The 25,339-nt window shown below is 36.4% G+C and overlaps 3 protein-coding genes across 10 annotated transcripts; 1 reads left to right on the top strand and 2 right to left on the bottom strand.

Moving 5' to 3' along the window:
• Nucleotides 1-104: 104 nt before the first annotated feature.
• Nucleotides 105-14,295, top strand: LOC131781702 (condensin complex subunit 2-like). Of its 4 annotated transcripts, XM_066169971.1 has the most exons (22): nucleotides 105-146; nucleotides 492-524; nucleotides 2,036-2,261; nucleotides 2,706-2,790; nucleotides 3,275-3,370; nucleotides 3,967-4,078; nucleotides 4,950-5,014; nucleotides 6,017-6,097; nucleotides 6,498-6,702; nucleotides 6,808-6,896; nucleotides 7,905-7,980; nucleotides 8,480-8,565; nucleotides 8,749-8,864; nucleotides 8,945-9,093; nucleotides 9,700-9,815; nucleotides 10,539-10,661; nucleotides 10,964-11,006; nucleotides 11,822-11,883; nucleotides 12,787-12,981; nucleotides 13,240-13,347; nucleotides 13,520-13,693; nucleotides 14,114-14,295. In XM_066169971.1, exons 3-22 carry the CDS (start codon nucleotides 2,041-2,043, stop codon nucleotides 14,171-14,173), a joined length of 2,262 nt encoding a protein of 753 aa, XP_066026068.1. In that variant the 5' UTR covers nucleotides 105-146; nucleotides 492-524; nucleotides 2,036-2,040; the 3' UTR covers nucleotides 14,174-14,295. The 4 variants fall into 4 exon arrangements, with proteins under 4 accessions (XP_066026068.1, XP_058954401.2, XP_066026066.1 ...); XM_059098418.2 differs by lacking the exon at nucleotides 105-146 and having other exon boundaries at nucleotides 475-524; XM_066169969.1 differs by lacking the exons at nucleotides 105-146; nucleotides 492-524 and adding an exon at nucleotides 1,026-1,145.
• On the bottom strand, nucleotides 683-1,934 carry LOC131781705 (uncharacterized). Its single transcript, XM_059098422.2, has one exon. The coding sequence runs from the start codon at nucleotides 1,767-1,769 to the stop codon at nucleotides 699-701; it is 1,071 nt and encodes a 356-aa protein (XP_058954405.2). The 5' UTR covers nucleotides 1,770-1,934; the 3' UTR covers nucleotides 683-698.
• A 1,881-nt stretch (nucleotides 14,296-16,176) lies between the features above and the next one.
• Nucleotides 16,177-22,949, bottom strand: LOC131781704 (uncharacterized). 5 transcript variants are annotated; one of them, XR_009339981.2, is made up of 3 exons: nucleotides 22,005-22,949; nucleotides 20,932-21,072; nucleotides 19,125-19,750 (listed from the first exon to the last, which is right to left on the bottom strand). XR_009339981.2 is itself a non-coding variant. In XM_059098420.2 (2 exons), the coding sequence occupies exon 2, from the start codon at nucleotides 18,207-18,209 to the stop codon at nucleotides 16,707-16,709; it is 1,503 nt and encodes a 500-aa protein (XP_058954403.2). In that variant the 5' UTR covers nucleotides 18,210-18,260; nucleotides 21,993-22,431; the 3' UTR covers nucleotides 16,177-16,706. The 5 variants fall into 5 exon arrangements, 2 of the variants coding, with proteins under 2 accessions (XP_058954403.2, XP_058954402.2); XM_059098420.2 differs by lacking the exons at nucleotides 19,125-19,750; nucleotides 20,932-21,072 and adding an exon at nucleotides 16,177-18,260 and having other exon boundaries at nucleotides 21,993-22,431; XM_059098419.2 differs by lacking the exons at nucleotides 19,125-19,750; nucleotides 20,932-21,072 and adding an exon at nucleotides 16,177-18,260 and having other exon boundaries at nucleotides 22,005-22,429.
• Between the last annotated feature and the right edge of the window lie 2,390 nt (nucleotides 22,950-25,339).

Raw genomic sequence — 25,339 nt, forward strand, 5'->3', positions numbered from 1 at the left:
AAGAAGGCTGTTGTGGGTGTCATGCAAGATAGAAAATAGAGGGTTGTTCCACATTTTCAATAGCTTTTAGCTTTGTTCCTAGAAAGAAAGCTGAGGAAAACAGCAACAGATCCTCTGTGTTCTGTTGCAACTGCCTTTCTAAACTTGTAAGTTAAAATGTACTGGAATACTTCATTGACAATTCTGATTATTCTGAGTTGGGGGGGGGGGCTGCTCAGAGGAGCAGCAGAGGCTCTTGCCAGCATCTTCATTTACTCTGATTGCTTACAAACACCAACCAAGTAATTTGTCGTGACAAAAACAAGAAATCTGAAGTTTACGTTTGCCCTTTCCCTTGAAATTGTGATACGAATTTGTGTAATCTTAGATTTGAGAGAATGCCCCTATAAAATATTTATTTTATGAATCCAGGCCCCTGATTATCTTGTATCAAGCCGGAATCATCTGAATTTAAATACACAACGCATAATACTGGCATTATACTTTTTCAGGAAGCAGCGGGAGACCTGATTGACACCAATAGGGTGGGTAACTCAATGATTGCTTTCAAAGAGATAAATGTTGCTATGGCAGTTGGACCCAAGTTAGTATGTAAATCATTGTTTAAAATGATTCAGCCCAGAATATTACCCAGATAAACTATAAAGTCTAGTCATTGGGAATCTACAAACAAGCTGGAAGATACTGCTTTCGGATTTTTATTGAACTACATCAAAGTAGGCATCTGTATCATCCACAAGTTGATACACCCTTCCTCGTAACTTGAGTCCCGAGTGTCTCAACATTTGGATGTATTTTCGGGTTTTTATCACAATATGCCATCGACGAGAAATTCTTTGAACGCACTTTATATCCTTCACATCCACAAGTTCACTGAGTGCCTCCACGATTTCCATAACCCTGAAGTCTGGTAAAATTCTGTGGCTGTTGTAGTACTCTAAAGCAAAGAAAAAGCACACTGCATCCTCTCCGTAGGGAGCCAGCTCTTGTTCCTTGTCTGTCGGGATCACGCCGTTATTTAGCTTCTCTTTCACCATGAGATTATCTTCATACGAAAAATGGTCATCAGAAGAGTTAAGCGCAATATCCTTCTTACTTACAACATACAATTCATCGTGGATTTTGTCGAATCTTGAGAAGAATGGGTAATTAAACAAACCCTGTGCATTCCTATGTGTTCTGTTTACGTTGTCGTCAACCTCGACAATGCCACAATTAGCACCAACCTGTCTGTGATTTTCAGACAGAGGTACCTCTGTGTCGGAGTTACTTCCTTCTTGAAAAGGATGTTGATATTGTTTACATCGGCCTTTAAAGTTTTCTGAAAGTTTAATTTTAATATCAATTCCTAAGCTGGACGTTTCCGTCTGCGTCCCAGTTGAACATATTTTGAATACTTCCGAAGGTAGAGGTCCGGATTTGTCTTCGTCAATTTCAGATCCTTCCAGATCCTGCTTAAAAGGCTGACTCTCCTTCAAATTTACGTTTGTGTTCTTCTTGGACTTTGTCTTCCTCTTCTTTCGTCTCCTGGACAAATGTTTTCCCTTTTTCGAGTTTTCCCGGGAACTTTCTTCGTCTAAGAAAGGCCGGAGGCCTAAAATGCCACTGGAAAGATCAACCTCGCAGACCCCAAGTTCCTCAGCTTCTTTCAAAAATACATCAGGAAAACATCCAACACAGCCGATTCCTGTACACAAAATCCTTCCCTCTGAAGTTTTGTGAGTTTCAACCCCCGTTGCCCAGCGATTCGCTGTCACAAAACCAGCCATCTTTCATTTGTTTTGATACTGACCGGGAGGGGAGGGTGGATACCAATGACTTTAACGTCACGTGGTCGTTTAAGGACGGTTTGTTTGGGCGCCAAGATATGAAAAGTATATACTGCGTTTAGATTGAAACCTCAAACTTTTATCTTACAGTTTATTTCCAGCCTATTCGTGCCTTTTGATAGGAATATCATTTTTTTCATTTAAATCGACGAGAAACACCAAGAAATCATACAGTTCGAGTTGTTTAAAAAAATCTTTTATTTCAGCAAATATGGCGGCCGTCTCTTCACCGTTTCGAACACCAGACTTAATCTCTCCCAATGCGAGACGACGTCGTGCAATTGCCCTAAAAAGCACTAACACTCCGCCAACACACTTAAGAGAAAACGACGATGCTGCAGAAAGAAGGCAGAGGCGTTTATCTAAAGCGACATCTGCCACCCTTCAAAGTCCCGCAACTCCGAGAAGTGCAACTCGTCTTGACAGCGAAAGGTACTAAATATCCTAAGTTTATTTGATCATTTTCCGCGGTGAATGTATAGAGAGTTTTGAAGCATTTTTTAAGCTTTAATTCCACTTCGATAAGTGAATGGTTATGTTTTTTAAATACCATGATAAAATGGTACATGTACGTACGCTCGAGTCATGTATGTAATTTGTAAGTTTGTGGCAGTTTACCGTGGTACGTTCACTAATTAAGATCACTAATCGAACTATGCAATTCTGTGAACTACATCCTCTCTCTATATCGCTTTTAACTTCTAGAATATATCTCTAAATGACTTGAATGTTTTCCTACATGACATGTTTAGTTTAATATTAATCAATATCAGTATGTTAATCAAACAATTCCTTTAATTTCCTTCCAAATTAAAGTTACTTTCCTCCTCCCCTTCCACCTGATGATTGCACCTAAAAACTGTGGTTTCTTTCCAGGGGCCAGACTACAGGCAGCAATGGTTTAACTAATGTTCAGTTGAAAGACTTGTATTCAAACTGCATAAAGTTGTCTACTGAGAATGTAAGTGTGCCTCAAGTTCACAAATATTTAAGGCGCAACAGTCTTCATTTATACATTACAATTATTTAACTTGAAACATAAAATGTAAAATATGTATTAACCCTTTAAACCCCTAAGAGTGACTAGTGTCTAATTTCTCCTTACAATATCACCCCTGAATTACACATTTAGATTAGGAGAATAAAGGTAACTATCACCAACATATTATCCATCCCAGCTACTTAGTAAGTGTATAGAGAACAGAATAGAGAACATGCATACTGATGTTAAGGTGTTGAGGATCAAGTTGAGGTGTAAGTCATTTTTCCCTGACAATCCTATTAAGAGTGTTCTTAAGCAAAATTTTATAACATATGTTTCAGTCACAAGTCATCTGGATCCTGATTAAAAGGATAGAACTTTAAAAAGTCTTGTCTTGTAACAAAGTCAATTGTTATGGTCTTCATGTATTTTACTCAATGTGCATGCCACTGATTCTTTTTAGAAAATCAATGCCAAAAATGCCTTTGGTCTGCATTTAATTGATTACATGCAAGACTTGATAAAAACAGTCAAAGAGGGAGACATGACTAACTTTCAGGTAATAACAATGTCAGTTATTTGAAAATATACAGCAGAACCCCCACAAACTTGAACTCTCAGTGGAAACAAAAAGTGGTTCAAGTTATTGGGATATACACTGAATTCAATTTGTCCTGTAAATAATAAGTAACAAATCCTGTTTTACCATCCTTGCACAATCAACAGTCATTTTGTTGCATTAAGTTTGTTTTATAATTACTTTTTTAAAGAGAAAGTTTAGTGTTGGAAGGTTAGCTAAATGTTTTATGTTTTCATAAAATTTGTGTTTGTATCAATTGCAATTACGGATTGGAAGGTGTCTATTAGCTATGTTCTGACATTTATTTACCAATGTTTTTAGTTCAAGTTCAAGTTACTGGGGTAAATTTGGCCAGGGGAAGTTGCATTAGTTCGAATCAGCAGGGAGGTCAAGTTAACTAAGTTTGAGTTGGAGGTTCTACTGATTTACTGGTTTCTGTCTTTGGATATATCACAGACACAGGCCCATGCTTCTACATTGCATGCGCTGGGAAAATTATTTTGATAGAATTATTATTGCTGGTAAAGAAGCCTTAGAGGAGACAAAAAATTAATATGTGATTTCGTTACTGAAAGGTTGCAAGCTGTACATTAGATGCAAGTGCCAAAATCTATGCTGGTCGTGTTGATTCCATCCATGCACAAGCCTATAAAATGCTAGGAGGTTTAGGAAGAGCTGAAAACCAAGGTAAGTTTGTGTTTGAAGATAAGTTTGTATTATTGTTGTTTCATTTGTTTGCAAAGGGTGCATAATCAAAGTAAGAATTTTCCTCTTGAAGTAACTGGAGGCAGTGGTTCCAAATATCATTGCCTGAATTTTTTAACAAAAAACAGTAATGGCTCTGGGACTGTTCTCCCTTATTTTGTTGCACTTTGAAGAATTCTGAGCTATTATTGGTGGCAATATGAGGTACTACTTGTACTAAATTTTACAGGTTATTGCCTTAAAAGGAGAACACTGCTTGGACGGCTGTATGGTACTTATAATTACTTGGTTTTTTAAAGAAAAAATACCCTTGGAACAGAAAATGAGTAAAACATGTAGTATGCACTGTCAGTATTGTTATATCTGTTTAAACCAAAGGGCATAGGCTTGATAACTAGCAGCAGTTCAGGAAGTTAGCCTGCACCTCGCTCCCTTTCAGGAGAATACAAGCCCTTCTTCAAAAAATGGTGGAAGACAAGCCTACTAAAGAAATGAACAGGGTTGAGATGGCAAATTCTGTGTGTTCCTAAGACCCCTAAGAGTGATGAACATCTGATTTCTCCATATGATATCACTCCTGAATCAAATATGAAGGTCATGAGAACAAAGGGAATGATCAATGACCCCTGGAATGGTGAAAAACAAATTGTCCTTGTCAGCAACCTAGTAAATGTATAGAGAACAATACAGAGAATTCCCTATTGCAGATATTAGGGTGGAAAGGGCTGACATTTTCACTATTTCTGAAATTTCTGTATCCCTGCCCATCAGTTGTGGAATTTTGAAGTCAATTATAATATTTGGAGCAAAAAGATGAAATATTTGAGTGGTATCATATACTATTGTGTTGTAGATGGTGATGAGAATGATGGTGAAGGTACTGCTGAGGAACTCCAAGGGTCCCAGAAGCCAAAAAAGGTATTATTTTATTACAAGCATTAAAGGCAATTCCTTCATGATATGTTATTTCATATAATTAACAACTTGTACCAAGTTCATAGGCAGAGGTTTTCATAAATTCAAAAGTGAACTTAAGAAATGTTCATTTTTATAAATTTCAAGAGTTATGAGTTATGAATTTTAAGTGGGTGTTTTAAGATAAAATGTAAAGTTTTTGTTGAATTAATGGGTTGTCATCATGAAAGACCTGTCTTTACACAATTATCTGTATACTATAGAAATAAAATATCTCCTATGCAAGTAAATTCTGCTCACAAACAGCTTAATTTGCATTATGGAACCTTCAACCACAAAGAGGGTACAGCATCCAACTTCTCCTGACAGGATAACCCCTGAATAAAAATGTAAAGCCATAGGAACAAAGGAACTGATCAGCAACTAGAGCAATTCTCTATTTTGAAACAAATTCTCATCTCCAGTTCCATGGGAAAAGTAACGCAATCAGTAGGGAGAATATGCACTTTTATATCTGAATGTAAAGGGTTAAGGCTTGTGTGCTCTGCATTATTTTACTGCTTCACACAGCTGCATTTTTTATTGTTTATGGTCAATATTGACAATCTCTTCTGTGGAAAATCATAAATTGTACCCATAGAGGCTAACTGAATTTTAGTCAATTGTTATAGACTTCTTCAGTTGGGACTAAAACTTGGAAAAGTAGATACTGAGGGTGTCAGTTTTCCTAATATATCACAAGATGATTCCTTTTTTACTTGGTGGAATCATGACTTTAATCTTGTAATGTCTGGACCAGTTAAGGAGACAAAAATTTTTTAAAAGATCTGTCTACAGCCTTATCCTTAAAAAAAAAAAAAAAGAAAGAAAAAAAAAGCTATTTAGAATTAAAGTCTCAACAAATTCCTTACCCCAGTCACCAAGCCCACCCTTCCCTCCACCTGTTACTCAGTAGCTAATACATCTTAACAATCTAAATACTCTGTGTTTTGTGTTTTGTTAAAGGCTGCCCATCATCGGCCTGGAAATACCATCGAGTCCAACCTCAAAAACATTAATGTCAACCAGTTTGACTTAGGTTTTGAGGTAAGTACTCTACATTTGTTGGTTAATTCTCTCAGACATAGTAAAGGCATTCAATAATTTAGTGATGACTACTGTTTATTAAAGTTGATTAGCTTAAGTTTACTCTCCTTCTGTCACTTTAGGAATATTTAAATTCTCTATGTACATGACATGTAATACATAAACCACAGATAACATGCATATCATTGTTTAGAGTCATTCTCCCTCTAGCAGCTACACCTTGTATGGTAAATAAGTCACAAGAATCTAGTGTTAGATCAAAATAACAACTACCTGATAAGTTTGAGTACTCTCATTATCTGTTTGCTGGATGATGTACTGTATGGATATTACACAGGGAGAAGTTACATGTTAATCATGAAAAAAGAGGCAGAAGCATATTTTTTTTCTATGTGGTTAGGTTGATCCATTATTCCACAAGACATCAGCTGCGTTTGATGAGGGTGGAACAGGAGGCTTGCTTCTCAACCATCTTCATGTGCGTGATGACACATGCGATCTTCTGCTTGACTCCACAACTTTAACTGGTACAACAGCCAGGGAGATGTCATCTGAAGGGGAAACAACATGCGACAACAGCATGGTTGACCTATCACAACTTCGAGGCAAGACACATTGTCATTATTATCACTCATCTTATTGATTTAGGGATTCTAAACACAACCCTAAAAGTTTATTAACTGAAGGCAGTGTTATATTAAATTTTACAGATGTTTACAGTCGTGTCAACTTTGAAGATCTGCAAATTTGTCCTCACTTTGCTGATTTTGAGTTCACTAACTGGGCAAGCAACAGAGAGGTAAGAAATAATAGCCTTTGTCACAATTGATTGCAAACTTCAAAAAAGTTGTACTCTATATAAACAAAATAAGAGAGTTAGATCTGCTCTCGTTCTCTTGTTTTTGTATTTCACTAATTAAGAAGCCTTTTTCCTGGTACTTACAAGAGATTTCTATGGTTACAATAGAACTGAGTGGAGTCCTACTCGGTCTGTAATCATAGGAGTGATTATCAACATTGAACAAACACCAATGTGCAACAACACATGCACATGTGATGCGCATCGTCCAATTACACAGGCGTAACACATACAATGTTCTATTCTTGTTCGATAATTTTGTTATAGTTTTGATTACAGTTGAACCCTGATTATTCTGATTTTTTTATTATCTGGACTAGCTTCTCTGGTTCCATGTTTCCACGAATATAACTTAGTCACATTTGAAATCCCTAAAAACTTTTTCATATGCAATTAATGCAACTTCAAAGAATGATAGAATTAGCTACATGCATACACTGTAGCAGCTTGAGACACTGATTTATGTCAGCATTTTATGTCGTTGTCATAAACATTCTTGTAAATACTTTGGCAAGTTTTGGTAATGAAGCACAATGATTTGAGAGTGTACTTTATTTCTGGCATAATATTGATTTAACAATGCATATTCAGTTTTATTTTTTAGCTAGCTACTATGGACATTTTTGATTATCCAGACTCTTAATTATGCAGACTATTTATCCTAGTTCCCATGACTCCAGATAATTGAGGTTCAACAGCCGTCATAATATATCTTCAGTTAATGATCTATGGTTGAAATTTGGCACTTACACTGTAATCCCCTATGTTGAGCTGGAAAATTATTCACTGCTATGTGATGGGAATTTAAAAAATGCAAAAAATCAGACCAGCTTGGTCTGAACATGCAATCAGCATATTCATTCTACAAGACACTATGATAATCACCATTTAATTAATGGATTTTGTAATTGATGGCCCAGTAGCTCATCACTTTCTTTGAAAATCTAGCAAGCCAATACAGATTATGGTAAAATGGTGGCAGACATGGAGAAGAATGAACATGCTTTTGATGTTGATGGACCAGGTGAGAAACCACAGCACCTAATTTTAAAGAAATACTGGCAACTGTAAGTAATTGCTGTCCAGTGTTGTAGCTGCATGTAAACTCAAAATTTTAACTTGAATCATCCTGTGTATTCTTGAAAATACAGACTTTTCATCACAGCAATACATTACAAACCCAACAATAATAACAACAAAGTGCTTTGGTTTATTTCTTAGTTAGATGGTGACAAGTGTCCTGGCCTGTGGTAAGCTAACTGCTTATCTTGGTGGGCTAGTACACTTTAAAAATTCTCAGACTTTATGCACAGGGAAAGTTTGCTCAAGAAAATGCAAGCAACCATGTCACAATGGGTTTTAGCTGTGAAACTTGTCTGTTGAGAGAGGGGCACAGGTTTTCTGGACCAATTACAAAGCAAAGTGAAGCAAAACCTGAGTAATCTCAGATTACTTTTGAAATTCAATGATTGAAAATTTACCAAAAGACTTCAATCAAGTGTTTGTATTTGTCTGCATTTTAGTCACTGAGCCAGAGCCAGAGTGTGATTTTCCAGAACCAATAGGAAATGGTGACATTAGTGATGATGGTATGCCTGACATGGGTGAGGTAAGCACCGTTACGTATTCTTGCAGCAAACAGTAATAAACTGGTTATTGCAGTGTTTATCAATGGACTTGGATGATGTCATCAGGACTTGCTATATTTTACAGAAAGCTATCCATGATTTTGAAAGTCAGTAGAAATTATGGTGATTTGTGACACATGGAAGTAAATTTTCTTTCTCGGCAGGACATTGAATATGGAAGAGATGGCTGTGAAAATGTCTTCCGCAACCCCATCTGTAATGCCTCGCTCGCCTTTGCTGATGGACAAGAAGCTAGGCTTGTTGTGTCACAGGATGGAAGGTTTGTCTGTTGTGAAAAGCATAATTGGCAGAAGATGAAAGATTTGTAAATTCTGAATATTGAGTGTCTTTGTTATTCAGGACAACTATTGCTTCTGCTGCTGCAACTGCAGGGTCACTGTGTTTGGAGCTTTCATCTCAGCCTAGTGACTATTCTTACTTCAAGTCTGACCTCATGTCCACCTGGGCAGGACCATTACATTGGAAGCTTCGTGACAAGCTTTCAAAAGGTTAGATGTGATCTTTGTGGTTTTTTTGCTTTACTACTTACAAATGTGTTCACCAAGCAAACAATTGACTCAGGGATGACTATCTGAGCAGTCATGCTCCAATCCCCTCCCTTAACCCACAAACAGTCAATAGATAACAAGTTAAGGTTAATGTTGGGTTAGGGGAGGGGTAGGTGCTCAGTTGCTCAGATACAAATGATACAAATTTAATAGGTAAGTTACCCTAAGCTTTTAAAGTGAGCCCTTTTATTGTAATGCTGTAACTTTTTCTGATTGGTATTTTTAGTCTTCCAGCCATAGTTATCTTTCTTTGTGATCCTTATGAAGCAGGAGACAAACAGGCTGCAACACAGTAGAAGTCTTTATTATTTTATGGGAAATATAAAATAAAACTCTATTTGACTCTTGGTAAAGGTTACTGAACCAATAAAAGAACAAACAGAGCTTTATCTGACCTCAATTCTTGATGTATCATGAAGATCAGTTTTCATATATTTCATATATTTAGTTTTCTGTACCAATCTATTCTTACAATGAAGTGGCAATAACTGTAATTCTACCCATGCCTATACCACCTATTATTTTAAAACAATGTCTTTGTTATAGGTTTGATAAACTCAACAGCTGAACAACAAAGTAAGAAAAAGAAAGCAAAGAAACAGCCTTTCACAATCAATTTTGACAGTGAGGTGGATTTTGCAAGCAGTTTTTCGAAAGGAAAGGTAATGACATTTAATATTGCCTCTGCGCTTGTATGTAGTTTGGGGGTGTACCTGTTGTCCATTAATCTGTTGGTAAGTATATGATAATTGAAACTAATTTGAATCTTAAACACTATTTGAATTGTTGTGCTCACTGATTCATCTGGCTGTCATTATCTTCTTGCTTGTAATCCCAATAATGCCCCCTGCAAGTTAGAGATTTTTTGATCAGGAGGAAGTCGTCTATGAGGACAAAGCTCCTAAGTCTCATGCATTAAGGGCAAAAGTCATGCAAACTTATTCATTCAATCTCATGTTCTCAAGCTGAAACTGTTATTTCTCGTGCATTTTAAGATTTTTAGATTTAAACTGTTGATTTTGAGACAGCAAATTAAGGAAAATAAAAAATTAACACCCTTCTAAATATAATTTACTCCTTGTTCTCTTTTTGCTCACTGAAAACACTTTCCAACAGTGGAAATTTTTGCTCAGATGAAAGAAATGCACATCTTAGTTTCCTTTTTGTTTTCACAGTTTTCCCCTGGGCATGGCACTCATACATCTTCCCCCAGGAAATAATGCCCACCAAAGTCAGATGCCTGTAAAAAATTTTAGTGTTTGCCAGAAAATACACTTGAGAGCTTTGAGACGAGTAGCAGTGGGTGAAACAAATTACTCTCCAGCTGTGATCAAGCAGCTCTGTGTGAAAACATTTTGCATGGATAACTCTTATTTGTGTCCTAGGCAGCAACAACATTGTCCAAAACAACCCTGGCTAAATACACAGCAGCCAAGAACACATTACCAGAAGACCTTCACTATAATGCAGACAAACTCTTTAGGCTTTTTATTAAGCCCAAAATTATGGTTAGTACAACTGCTTGTGTTTAATGGAGGATTTTTCATTATTAATATAAAACCATAAATGTCTCCAGACATTTTAAGAACTTACCGTTGTTCTAAATAACTATAATAATTATATTCTTTATGATGACTCATCAGTATTATTCCCTTACATAAACAATGAAGGTTAAACCCTTGAATTGAAAGGGACAGGTCACCTTAGATAACAATTGAAGAGGAAATTTTAGGATACTAAATACTGTTTCACTTTTAACTATTATTTTTATTATTTTACCTTTTGTTTTCCTTTTTTGAATTCCATGTAGGTTAAACGTCAAGTTCAAGCACAAACAGAACTTAGAGATGATGGTGAGAGATGTTCTTTGTTCTCCAAATAAAGCTTCTGTGTATGATGCATATAGCTACTTTGGTTGTTGTGGACTTTGGTACACTACAACCATGGGTATACCATAGCTGTCATCATCCAAGCTGGCAAATTTCTTTGTTCCTCACCAAGCTTCCTCAACTTGAGATAATAAAACAAATGCACAATGTTGTTTGATAACACAAGACAAAAAAAGAGAGTGCTTGCATTAGCATGCCACTTTTCAGGCCCTTCATTGGTTAAGGCAAAATTTTTGAAATTTTGCTGAAATGCAAAATATTAATTGTTTGCTGTGGGAAATTTGATGTTTCCAATTTTCCCACTTTTATAGATACTAGTACCCTTTCAAAGACTAATAAACCCTGTCTTGCCATAAAAATTAATGATAAATGGCAAATTGCTGGGTGCAATTAGGGGTTAATCCTTTGCAAATCTTTGTAAATCATCATTACTTAACCACTTCAAATCAGTCAATTTTTCATAGGATAAGCTATCAATCATCATCTGTCAGATAAATACAACTTCATTTTTCCCTTTTTAAACCCTTAGAGTGTCCAGTATCTAATTTCTCTTAACAGTGATACTGTTGAATCATTCATTAAGATCATGAGAATTCATTAAGATCAATAGAATAAAAAGAAATGACTACCAACCTATGAAAACAAAAATTCTCCATGTCTATGCCATAGGAAGTTTCTAGAGAAGACTAAGGAGAATATGTATCCTGATGTTGAAGCATTAAGGTTTACATGCAAAATGGACATATATTTGATGCTCCGTATTTTTTTTCCCTTGGCAGGTTCAGCTTGGTATAACTATGAGAATGCGAATGATTGTGCTAACTTCTGTCCAGATCTCCAAGTAAGTGCTGTCAGCAGAAGCCTTCTCATGTCAGTCATTGTTGGTGCAAACTTCAGGCTGGCAATTAGTTACATGTATGCAAATTATGTGATCCTCTGTTAAGTCTTCACCTAACAGTTTTTTAGGCTAGTTGCATTCATTTGGCCAAAAAAACATGCCCAATATCAGAAAAAGAATTGTCTTTCCTAGGTTCAGGGCACTTACTCGATCTTAATTCTTGAAAACATACAGAAAAGGGCAACCTAAATTAATTTACCAGAGCCAAGAAAGGAAATGAAAGGTGTAAGGTGGGTTATTCCAAGTGTTTTTATGGTGGCTGGACACACAGTAAATGACTGTGGCCTGTGTGGGAAATTCCACAAGTATTACTTCGTCTGCTTAGCCCCACCCCAGGTGATTGGTTTACATAATTGACCAATGTCAGCAGGGATGTTGCAAATGTTGTTTGAGACAGTTTAAGTTTAAAAAAGCTAGGATAATTTTGGTCATTCATGGCCATCACACAAATTGTGCCAGGTGTCGAGAATAGTTCCCCATCAGCCAAAAAGCCAACAGACTACATGTTTAAATTAAAAGAGATTGAGACACAATTAAACAATCATAAGATGTTACAGAGATTAAAGCAAAAGTCTTTATTAAACTGCTTTGGAAAAACATTAGTGTTAAAAGTAATATTCACCTGTCCACATGTGAAAATATGCTAAGACAGAACTTATTTAATTACAAACATGCAAAACTCTTGATTGAGGTAGAGTAAATGGATCAAAAAGAATATCTGTTTTTGTGAATGTGAGAAAATGATAGTTTCAAAATTTTCACAGTTTGAATTTATTTCATTTAACTTCTTGTGTACTGGAAACTGTACCACATCTTGTTATTGTAGTAACAATTTTTTCTTAATAGGATGGTGGCGATGATGATGATGATGCCTTTGATGGTGCAGATGGTGGATGCGACATGCCTTCTGGAGAAGCAGAATTCCCATCTTCACAGGATATGACCTTTGGAGACTCAACCCAAAGCCACAGCTTCACTAATGAGAGTGTAGTGGATCAAACACTCTTTGCTGGTGATGGCCTTGTTGCCCAACCTAATAAGGTGTGAATAATTCTTTGCAACAAAGTTATTGTGGACACCTGAAGAGAAGGTTGAAGAACAAATTAATTAATTCTGCAAACAACAGTCCTTGTCTGAAAGGGACAACAGTGAAGCTGAGGTTCTCAAAATTAATTTTCCCCCTGATCTGAGAAAATGAGTGTCATGATTAAAGAAATTTGTAGGACTCTGCATGTAATCCTGCTCATAAAAATTATTCTCTTCCTGTTAATAAATTTACTTTGATTTTCTTTACTGCAGGTTCAGAAAATTGACATTGGCTATGCCAAAACTGCTAAAAAGATGGATGTGAAGAAATTAAAGGGTGCCATGTGGGGAATTTTAGCTGACAAGGGTGAAAGTGACAAGGTTGGTTGGCTTATTACTCTTCCTGACTGTTGACAATTCAGAGATTTAGTTTTCCTTACAACATGTTTATTTCACAATGTCATTTTGATGTTACATCACAAATATGAAGTATGCTTTATTTTAGTGTGTTACTAATGAAATGTCATTGTTTTTATTTAACCCCAAACATCAGGAAAATATTGCTGTAGATCAGCATGGAACAGGAAAAGGCAGTGGATGTGTGACATATCCTTGCTCATTTAAGGAAATCTATACTAAATTACCTGAAAAGCTTTCCAAGAACATGGCTAAGAATCTCTCAGTATCCATTGCCTTTGTCTGCATTCTTCACCTGGCGAATGAAAAGGTAATAACAAGACACTCGACAAACCACACCCCCCCCCCCCAAAAAAGTAATAATAATAATAATAAACCCACATTTTGAACTTCAGTTACTTTAATGCAATAATTTCTAAAATTTTATATATTCTGAACATTAAAGAATGAATACCAATACAAGATGTATACATGCATTTCCCCAAGATAACTCTGTAAGTGTCAAATGAGCCCGAGAGTTAGTTTTTCCCCACAACTGTATTGAATTAAGTGTTACCTGGCTGTGTATGCTGCAAGTGGTAAAGCAAACAGTATGGAATAGGTTGGGGTTTGCTTTCCATTTGATCTGTTGATCTGGCTTGTTATATTATTTACAGATGTGATGAGTTTATTCAGATCAGAATTATCAATTAATTACAATATACATTAAGGTTCTTCTGTATCTTTCTAGTGCCTCAAGATGACTGGTGAGCCTGGAATGGGGGACTTTTCTATTTCTCAGGGCATTTGATGCTTTTCAATGTACTTCAGTCTGTCATCTATTATAAACTCATGAAACAGTGTGAAAAAAGAAATATGCATAACATTTCAGCATTGTATTATGTTTTGATCATTAATAAACAGATAATTGGAGTGGAGTATCATCTTAACTGTTCGGAGAATTAATGTAGCAGATTTTTGTTTCAATATTACATGATTGGGGTAAATTATATCAAATGAGGTTTGTATTGTACAACCTACATGAATAAGGCGATATGACAATCACTGTGACAGATCTCTGACATGCTACTAACCCATTAACCCCTAATAAGGATAGTTTAACTTTTCTTAAGCTTTTTATCCAGCTTTCTATAAATTGTCCATGTCAGCACCTCAGGATATGTATGGAGAATATGCTTAATGATGTTAGGATGTGTGTAAAGTGTTAACAAAAATAGATGAACATGACCTTGTAAAAGAAAACAACCAAATTACCATGTACTAACTTTAAAGAGTATTTAGGTCATTTGTGTACATAAAATCTCTACCAGACAAGAGAGTTTGGAAATGACTGAATTATACAGAACCCTCTCCTAACCTCTAAATAAATATTTGACTTCAATTGCTCATAATAATTATAAAACAAGTTGAAATGTTATCCAAGAAGCTCATGTTATATACAAAAGGTACGGAAGGTGTTTAACCCTTCTCCCCCTGCCTGAAAAGTTTTTAAAATTCATTAACTGGCAAGAGCTTGAAGGAAGAGAAAAGAACACATGATTACAGACATAGTTGCAGTGCTCTTGAACAAACCCTCTTCTTAACTATTCCAAGACTATGACCCTAAAGAATGATCAGCTTCTAATTTCTCCTTACAATATCACCCCTGAATTACACATAACAAGAATAAAGGAAACAATCACAAACTCAAGGAGCTCCCTATTGTAAAATAAATTATCCATCTCAGCATCTCAAGTACTCTATGAAGAACAGCATGGAGATTATACATTCCGATGTTAGGATTTTACGGGTAAACGAATATTTTGAAAGTGATGATATCTACTGAGAAGGCCCACTTCCCAAGTGGTTTTTTGTATGGCCTATGCATGTGTACACAATCATGGTATGACTTAACCTTGTGACCCCAAGAATGGCTAGCATCTAATTTCTCCTTAACTGTTAACCCTGTATCAAACATTAACGTCAGGATGATAAAGGAATTAATTACCAACTAAAGAAGCTCTTGATTGTTAAACAAATTCTCCTTGTCAGCACATTAGGAAATGCATGGAGAACAGTATAGAGGATATGCTCACCAACACAATGATGTATAGGGTCAAAAGTTATCATGAAAGGATAATGATATCAACAAAGGAGGCCCAGTTCCCAAAGTGGTTTTTTTGTACAGCTTAGGCATGTGTACTCAACAATGATCTGACTTAACTCTTTGTCCCCAATATGACTTTCATCTTATTTCTCCCCAAATATCACCCCTGAATCAGACAATGTTAGAAGAATAAAGAAAATAATCACCAATTAAAGAAACTCTTGATTGTTATACAAATCATCTTTGTCAGCACTTTAAGAAATGTATGGAGAATATGCTTAATGATGTTAGAATGTAAAGGGTAAAACTCATTTCTAAGCCATGCTAGAACAAAAACAGAGAGACAAGAAACCTAACACAGTTTTAGCATAAGAATATTATTACATAGTTACATGAACCTTACATTTTTTACATGAATCCCATTTCAACCCTACTTTAAAATAATTAACACAAAAGAAACTACTTGTCAAAACTACCCTCTTGGGATTCTGTTGAACTAAAAAGAGACTTGATGTACAAGACCATCCTCAGAGAAAAAGAAATTGACACTAAACAAAAGCTATCTTACACCCCAGCCTAGCCAAGATAGTAGTGTTTGTCTACCCACCCAAAAATTACTTTTAAGTAAAACCTGTGCAAAGTTATGATTATGATATTTGCTCAGATGAATCTCAATAAATAAATCTAAGAAAGAAATCAGTCTTAGAGAAGCATTAACAATATTTTTATTGAATAGAGAGCTTTATACAAAGGTTTGTACGCTATCTTACTTTGTACGTTAATATCAACTTTTTATGATCTTTCAGAAGACAGCAAAATCTTCAACGTTGTCAATCAGTCTCAAACTGTTTGTGCACAAAATATACCTCAATTCCCAGTACAATTCCAATGAATCTCATATTTCCATATCACTATTTGAAATTTATTAACATAAATAAGGAAAGGAAAAAAATCACTTTTTTGGAGGCATATATGTTTCAGCTCCATAAGTTATATGATTGCAAAAATATGTTGATCTGTCAAGCTTTTTTGTGACCTACAGTTGGACCCCTTTAGTGCAACTTTAATGAAACTTTTCCATGTATAGAAATTAATGCACATTTCACTCAAGCTAATGAGCAAGACCTGTAAGACTGTATGTCTTTGGGAGAACTGTTCCGAAACATACCCCACGTTTTTCTTATAAATTGCATTTGCCCTTTTCTAACTACTGGGAGCATTATTTAGAACTGTTCTTCTATGTTGCTAATGTATTTTGCGAGTGTAATTCAGGTCTAATTTTCATGTAATCTCCGTACCACATTTTTAGCATCTTATCTGCATTACCTACAGTATGATAGCGTCGATTGTTTATTGTAACTTCTGTGAAATTTTCAAACCATTCCTCAGGAGAGGGGTAAACATCAACATAGCGCTGCTCTACTGCAACATTCTTTACTGGAAGAAGTTTCTCCATCTCTTTGAGGATCTTGCTACTGAATAAAGCATCACTCTCAAAGCTATCAGCCCCTTTGAAGAAATGTTGAGTATCTATGGCCACTGTTGGAGCATAATGTGCAAAAACCCTGGTGACTGGGGGGTTCGCTTTCCATGCCACAAAGTACCTGGAACCCAAAATCCTTTGCACCAACTGGAACTTTTCATACTGGTCATTGTCAGCTTTGTGGATTGCAAGGTCTACATCATCTGAATAGGGAACCATTGACTGGCTTCTCACAGCACCAAGGAGTGTCCCATAAACGACACGATACTCAATTCCAACTTGATTCATGGCATCCACAAGGGTGGACAAGATCTCATCCATGAGCACATCACAACAGATTGGATAGCCATCAGCTGCAGCAAGAGTGTTTGGGCGAGAGGTCAAAGGTTTCTCAGGGCAGAACTGCTTGTCATCTGTGCACTTGGTCCATTCGATTTTATCTGGACGTACTATGCGTAAGATGCTGTGTATTTGGCCAAGTGTGGAATAATCGAGATAATACCCTGTGCTCTGAAGGATTTGGTGATCAAAGTATGTTATGGCAGGCGAGAAAAAGCAGTTTGATAGTTTACCTATTTTCAGGAGTCCTTCTGACCTTTTAAAGAAGTCAAGATGACTCAAGCTACCACATTCAGCACGCCACCTCAGGGACTGAAAGGTACTTTTGCGAAGAACAAATGCTGTTTCGGCAATATTGCACTCTTGAAACCAATTAGTAGCTTTGCTGCTGTCATCTTCACGGTGACTGGGTTTATGGGGGTGAATTGGTCCAAAATTGCGAATACTCATTGTCCAGTTTTTAACCAGAAATGTGCAGCTACTTTCTTCAAGAAGAGTCTTGGCACTGTTGAATCCTTTCACTCTTACCTGGGTCAATACCCCCATTGCCCCATCAAAGTTTGGACTTGCATCAAGGAACTGTAATAGCTTCTGTAATTCTTGTTTGTCTTGCAAGGACAGGCCAGCCACACCAAGAGATTTCAACCATGGTTGTAATTTGTGGGGAACCATCAAGACATACTTCACAACATTCCTGGCCAGTCTTGCTTCAACTTCATCTTCTGGCTGGTAATCCCACCCAAGTATTTCTACAGAGGACATGTGAAACCTTTCAATGGGAGGAAGGCGGAAGTGACGCTTTATCTTCTTTGAACATGTAGATGATGGACTGGAGAAGCACTTCATTTGTAGAAGAGTAAAGGTCACACAAACAACCAAGAACAATGGACAAATCACTTCCCACTTTTTCTGCCTCATTTTACCTTAGTCGAGAAATTTATTAAGCTGCTTACAGTCTATAAATGAACCCTGAGGATAAGAACCAAATAAAATAACTTTTTATTAAATCTTTCTTGTTTTACAATGACAATTAAAAAGTATCAATAACAACTACTGGTAGTTTCTATATTACAGCCTGAAAAAAGAAAATTGTTAGCGACTTCATTGGATCTTTCTGTAACAATTCCCCTTGAACTATCTCAAAATACCATTTCATTAGACACTTGGTATACTCTTCACCCAAAGACAGCAGGAACATGAAGTTACCGTCTGTGCATAGGGTATAGTGACAGGACTTTCCCACTTAACAGATGTGCAGAGTCTGTTCTGGATTCTGGATAAAAATGAATACCCTGAACTTTACCCTGCTTCATTTCCATATTAGAAATTGCTTCCAAAGACTTGGCTCCTTCTCATTCATCTCCCTCTGAAACAGGGTTCATATAGTTGTGCAAATTCACAGAGGTCAAGGAATACTGATACTGAATACTGAATTGCTGTCCTGGGTCTTGTGGAACTCCCTCAAGATCAGTTGAAATTGGGAAATGTAAGACTGATGCAAAGTCTTGCATTGGTGAATCAAAAACACAGTCAGCATGGAGAGATGATAGATAGTCACATATGGCCACAATTATTTACCAACACAAATATAACAGTTGCTTTCACTTAGATTTCAAAGTCAGTTACCCATCAAACCTGCCCTCCTCCACAAAACGAAATCACCCATGCTTATTAATTCAAGTAGAAATTTTTATCTCATTTTTTTGGAAAAAAAGGTTAATTTAAAACTCTTTTAATGGCCTAGTGAAACCCCCCATTATTTTCTTTTTAAGGTTATACCCTTGTTTTGAATCAACTTATTATACAAAGTTAAACTGAACTTTTCAAGCTAGAGTTAGTAACGTAAGTTTATTAAAGTTTCTGAAAACTGTGTTACAACTACACCACACCAGACATAAAGGCCCACCTATATGATCTCTGGTTCCCAAGACAATCCTACCTTGAGTTTCCCTGTCCTGCTAACTTTTCATTTATTTCTTTGAAAAATTCAACCAACTTACTTGTAAATGGCAAACTCATTTTAGAGGACAAGATAACTTAGGAGGGCATGTTCTCCTACCCCAGTTGGCAGTAGGGTGACCCTATCAGGCAGAACAACTTTTTCTCATATGAAAACTTTGGCTAGTCTGTCAGCCTTCTGTAGTCTGTGCATTTTGGGTCAGTTTAGGGCAAGGAACAACTGTTACAACTCTGAATCCTTAAAAGAGCTCCATAAAGTTGTATCCAGGGTAAAGGTTATGCTGGGAACCTGAGACCATATATATAGTGCCTAAAAAACATCCTTAAGCAATCAGAAAATTAAAGAGAGAAGTGTCTGAGGAGTCCAAAAGAGTTTTCCAGATGGATTTTTCTGCACAAATGCTGGAATACACCTTCTCCCTCTGTTTCTTGTGGTAATCAAGAAAAATGTGCTGGCTCACCACTATCCAACACCTGCCATAAGTCACTGTCAACTGACCCTGTTACATGAGAGATTTGTCATTCTAAATCCACTAAAAGTTTATTCTTTTTTTCTTTATTTTCACTTTATAAACCACTGATTGCAGTTACTAAATAGACTCTATAATTTACAGTGGCTTTCTATTGTTGCCAATATCAAGGATGTCTAGCACCAACTTCCAGGTGTCTGGTAGTCATCATATTCAAGTTTATCTTTGTGAGTTCCTTATACCTTTGAATTTTAAATGTGCATCCCTGCTCTTTTGAACTTAAACTTAAAAATTCATCATGTTTGCTGCCTTATTCAAGTTGCATAGGATTGATTGGATTGACAGTTTGCAGTGTCTTTACGAGCAATACACCATATGATAAGTGGAAAATGATGATTAACACTTAAAAATAGTAAAAAGAGGATATCAGTGTTTATAATAAGTATTGGCATAAATTAGCAAGTTAACATTTTAAGACATGGAATTTGCTAAGTCAAGCTTTAAAGAATTATTTTTAGTAACATGCCTATTCCTGTCAAGTTATGTTGTTAGTGAAGTAGGATTTAAAGCACTCTTGAAGGAAAATTATAGCATCAAATAATGTTAGCTTATGGGTAATGAAAGTTTTGCTTCACCCCTATACCAGTAAGTGTGATCAATGATTACTTTCTCCTTGCAATTCTCTGAGCTACATAAAAATAATATATGACATGAATTGCATCAAATTGACTCCAAACTTAATTTCATCTCAGCATTTTTTGTTCATCAAAACCTGCCGATGAAAAATCTGATCTAGAAATTTGCAGGAACGTTTTAGCCCCTATCTCTACAAATACCTGTCAACGAGCAGAATATTATTTTCCTTTTGTTGCATTCGAATGTCAGGTCAAAATGTATAATTACCAGATCAATGCGATTAACTTATTTCTAGAGGTCTTGAAAAATTCAAGTTACCTCTGAATGCTTCAGCTACAAGCGATCAGAAAACTACGAGATCAACGCACGCTCTTTCGCAATGATTTCCCTGAAACAACTACCGAAAAGCCTGCATCAAAGGTTTCTTTATGTTCTTGCGAATAAGACCACAGAAATGTAAACAGATCTATGATATGCTCTAGTGTTGAAAATATGCGAAATATTAGATTATCAGTCAAAGGAAGCGAACGAAAAGTTATCCAAACGCCCAAATACAAAACACAGGAGCAACATACCTTGATTGGAAGACTGTGGCACAACCGCTATTTAAAGCAATCTTTTGTCAAGCAAACGCAACTCGGAAAAAAAGTGTTATGTTCTTTTCAAAGTTCATTACAGCCATGCGCCGAAATTTTAATTACAACGACAGCGAAACTCTAGTAGTAAAAATGTCAAAGGATAAAGTTCAGCTCATTAAAACTGGAAATCACGCCAATGGACCGGATGTAATGGCAAACGCTTGTAAATTACACTTGGCGAATAACTATTCTGAAGCGAAGTAAGAGACAAGTGGTTCGGTTGTTCCGTTTGCGCGGGCCAACAGGACTCAATCAAATTAGACGATTAGCGTAAGAATTTCACTGCACGATGTCTCCAACACTATGTTCTTTTTCAAGGTAATGCCAGTCAAGCAAATTGCTAATTAACACTACGAGGAAATCTAGAATGAGAACTCTTGGAGTAAAATCTGCGAAGATACATCCAGGCACGGCTATAGAAACGGCAAACCAATCTTATGAATCAGGTATTATGACATATCAGGTTAATGTAAACCCCTGTTGGCTCCACTTTTGAATAATTTAAAAGGTCACACTTCTTCGAATCGAAGGTGAAAGGAAAGAAGTTCATAAAATTTCCGTTACGATCAGTTGCGATGCTTCCAACTTGGCCCCCCTTCAGGGTAGATCAAAAGAACTGAAAATTATTGTTGTCAAATGTCTTCAGCATTGATTGTAGACTTTATCCTAACTCTTAACAATTCCAGATCTTTAAATTTCTGTTAAATCTGACATGGAGTCATTTCGCTGTTACATTGCCAACAAAGGTCGCCATTTCGCAACACATTAGAGAATCGATCAAAATGTTGAGAAAAATTCATGTCCTCATCACCATTAGTAGTTTGGCTCATGAAAAGGGTTTTATTGTGTAAAGTTGTGTTTCTTAAAGAGATTTACAAGTTTACGCTAGGTTTTTTAAATCTTAAATGAAGGAAGCTAAGTTAACAGTACAAGCTTTATTGAGATCACTTTAAAATTGACTGTAACCCGCGGTGAAAAATGAAATGAAGCAAACTCACTTCCGTACTTACGTCTGATTCTTCCAGTTGCTTTAGCTCTAAGGTGATCCCTCCGAAACGCAATTACGTAGTTAAAGAAAAGTTTAGATAGTCGACAACGCTTCGAAGTCTGCACTCAAGAAACCTTACATTAGGGTGCAGTTTGTTGAAATACCTTACGTCAAAGTAATTTTACATCGCGTGCTCCCTGTCGATACGTATCCTAAATGTGTCAGCCTTACGTCAATCTTTTCGGTTCCCAGAGGGTCCAGTTCTGAAATACCATCACGTACACATTTACAACTTGCATTCGGGCTTTTGTATTTCGGTGGGGAGCCCACGATTTTTGCATAATCTCCCAGCGACACCCATAAAACAAGAAAGGCTATACAGGCACACACACTCACAGCTTCCCTTATGTCTCGCAAATTTATGCTGAAAGTTAGTTCATTAATGTTTACTTTTTCTTTTCCAAACGCTTAATGGTCCCTACTCAAGATTTTCCACGGGCCTTTCCTTTCAACAAAGAGGGCACATTTCCAAATGACAAACTACGCCCTAATTTGAATTATTAACCGTTTAAGATCCCGTTATATGCTGTATTACCCAACCTACATCAACAGGGAGACACTCTCCAAAGATTCCAATTTCTCTATCAGCACTGATTAAAACATTAAGGCCACGAGACTGATAACAGACGTAATAGTCGAACAAATTCTCCTTATCACCATCTCAAGAAATGTATGGGAAACAGTAGGGAGAATATGCATACCAATGCTAGGATGTACAGGGTCAGATCAGTCGTGGTTTCTTCATTTCAATTTAATCCCTTCTACAATCAAATTGTGCAGTTTGTAGCAATACGTGTATCGCACATGACCAAGAATTGATCACAGATCCTCTCTTACATATGACGCAGTTCGAACAAGTATTAAGTTCAGCTGATTACTAGTTTGGAAAATATAAATCATACGCAATAAAGCATTGCAAAATATTGGTAGTCATTTCGGTCCGGTTCATAGTGATTGTGAACTCCGTGTGACAAGGTAAAGCATGGCATCATATGACAAAACAAGACACACTATAGAGGTGTGAAAGGGCTTTGTTAGATAGAATCTTAATGAGTAAGAAATTATGTATTTTAATACTTCACGCAGCATCAATCTGATCAATGTAAACTGTAACAGAGTGAATTGAATGCCTTGTGTCTCGTCAGGGTTAAAGAGGTTTTAGATTTATTGGGAAATTGGAGGTCAACAGCATTGAAAATACCCCTTTCGGTTTCACGCGCTGCCATCACGACGAGTCCGCCCTCAAATGAAAAAGTTTGACAACATCAAACTGACCAAAACAAAAAGCAGAAGCTTAGTATTTCCTCATCCTCCCTCGAGGCTATACTCAGTGTCTAGTTGTTGTGTCATAAAAAGTCATGCCTTAAATTTGGTAAAATCGGTCTTAAACATATCTGTCATTCGAACGCAGGAATTTCTTTTAAAAAACAAACTCTTTGATAACAACTACTTTTGAATTTTGGAGAATCGACCTCAGCCTATAATTAAACTTAGCTTTTAAATTAGCGATCGAAAACTGCAAGTTACTCTACTATATATATAAAGTCTCATATTGATAAGCATTGACCGGTTTATATTCCTCAACATACAATTTGAAAGCGCACTTTATCAGTTGTCAATTTAACAACTAGATTCCAAGTTGCCGTGCGTCTGTTCAGTAATGGATTACAGATGACGTCAAAATGTGGTAAGAACATCAGTGGCACACTCGGCTGCGCCTCGTGTGCCACTGATGTTCTTACCACATTTTGACGTCCTCTGTGATCTATTACTGAACAGACGCACGGCAACTTGGAATCTATTTGTTTTATATAATAAAGAATTTTAAAAAAAGTTTTAATGATGATGTCATCTATACGTCTGTCCTCCAATAGATCATAAGTGAGAACCAATCAAAACACGTGCATAACTGAGCTTATTATATAATCTCTGTTAGACATTTTTCCTTTTATGAACAGAAACTCATGGAAACTCGATGCGGTTTTTTTTTATTTTTATTTTTTAACAAAAATGCCCCTTTGGCTAAGCTAGGGCCTTTAATTAGCTATTGAAAGATAGCAAGGTGTGGCAATAAAATCCTGCGGTTTTTCTCACGATCAAACCCCATCATGTACAAAAAGAGACCAAATGCAAATATTCTGGATTTTTTATTTTCAAGTTCAAAAGGAGCATAGAAAGACAGCGAAAGTTTTAGCAGTGTTAAATGTCAATCGTAGACAACCTCAAAATGATAAGGCTACCCAAAAAATCTGCTCAGTGGCTTTGGATTGATTCTACAGGTCGCACAAAATGATTTTGGTTGTGTATTTGATTTATTTTTTATAAGGAATTATTTGATAGGTACTTGTATCAATGTGGTCCCCTAAACAAGATTCGCTGCCACGTATAAACTCTGGACCAAAAGGACAGTTAAATTTTAAATGAAGATCTGGTATAAACAACAAAGGACTAGGGACTTTATTTTTCAGTTGTCGTTTTCTAGAACGTAACGACCGCTACCCACCGAAAAAAATAAAGATCCTGAAAATATAAGTTAAGATACCAAGGTCCCTGACCTAACGTGATTTCGAGATTTTATCCACAGAATTTAAAAAAAATTATTCTTGTATTATAAAGGATGAACAATGACTTACTTGCGAAGATTTGAGTGATGGAGGAGGTGTGCGAGGGAAGAGGTATATATTGTTAAAACGAAACGCACTTTGAAGCTATTTGCCGTTTAATCATTGCGCAGAGTTTGCTAATTGTGACATGTATTCCTTGGGCGCTAACATCTCACAATACTTATCAAATGTTGACGTGTGTAGTTAAAAGTAAACAAAATTGATGTTAATTTACCAGTTTCTTCAAAGAATGCAGAGGATGTTTCTTGCTGAGTATATCTTTAATAGCAGAGTAGAGTAATGCTGGCAAATTTTAGGACATCGATATCTGGAAAGTTTAAAAGGGATATTTATCATTTCGTGACCTGATCAGTTCCGGTCAAGTTTGTTGTTTACAAACACAAATGTCAAATTCTATCACGCACACGATTTAGGCTTGCATTTCCTATGACTTTCTAATATTTCCAGTCCACCATATGGTAAAGAAAGGCAGAAAAGCAAATATATCTTAACCCGGTAGACTCCTACTTACTAGATTGGAGTAAGATTACAGCTTGCCCAATGAAAACGCTTTAATTGGGGAGTGGGGGACGGGGTTGGGGGTTGGGCTTCTTAATTTCTCAGGCTTCTAGAAAATTGGAGAGGAATATTTACATGATAAGGGCTCATTAAAATACGCCATATGGGAAGCTCA

Source organism: Pocillopora verrucosa, chromosome 1, assembly GCF_036669915.1.
Source record: "Pocillopora verrucosa isolate sample1 chromosome 1, ASM3666991v2, whole genome shotgun sequence".
Classification (NCBI taxonomy): Eukaryota; Metazoa; Cnidaria; class Anthozoa; order Scleractinia; family Pocilloporidae; genus Pocillopora; species Pocillopora verrucosa.

What these genes read in the sequence shown, in the direction of transcription:
- LOC131781704 (XM_059098420.2), bottom strand. Translation starts at nt 18,209, where the DNA reads ATGAGGCAGAAAAAGTGGGAAGTGATTTGTCCATTGTTCTTGGTTGTT.
- LOC131781702 (XM_059098417.2), top strand. An exon ending in GAGACATGACTAACTTTCAG is followed by an intron (nt 3,371 to 3,966) that starts GTAATAACAATG and finishes CGTTACTGAAAG; the next exon opens with GTTGCAAGCTGTACATTAGA. An exon ending in AGGAAGAGCTGAAAACCAAG is followed by an intron (nt 4,079 to 4,949) that starts GTAAGTTTGTGT and finishes ATTGTGTTGTAG; the next exon opens with ATGGTGATGAGAATGATGGT.
- LOC131781705 (XM_059098422.2), bottom strand. Translation starts at nt 1,769, where the DNA reads ATGGCTGGTTTTGTGACAGCGAATCGCTGGGCAACGGGGGTTGAAACT.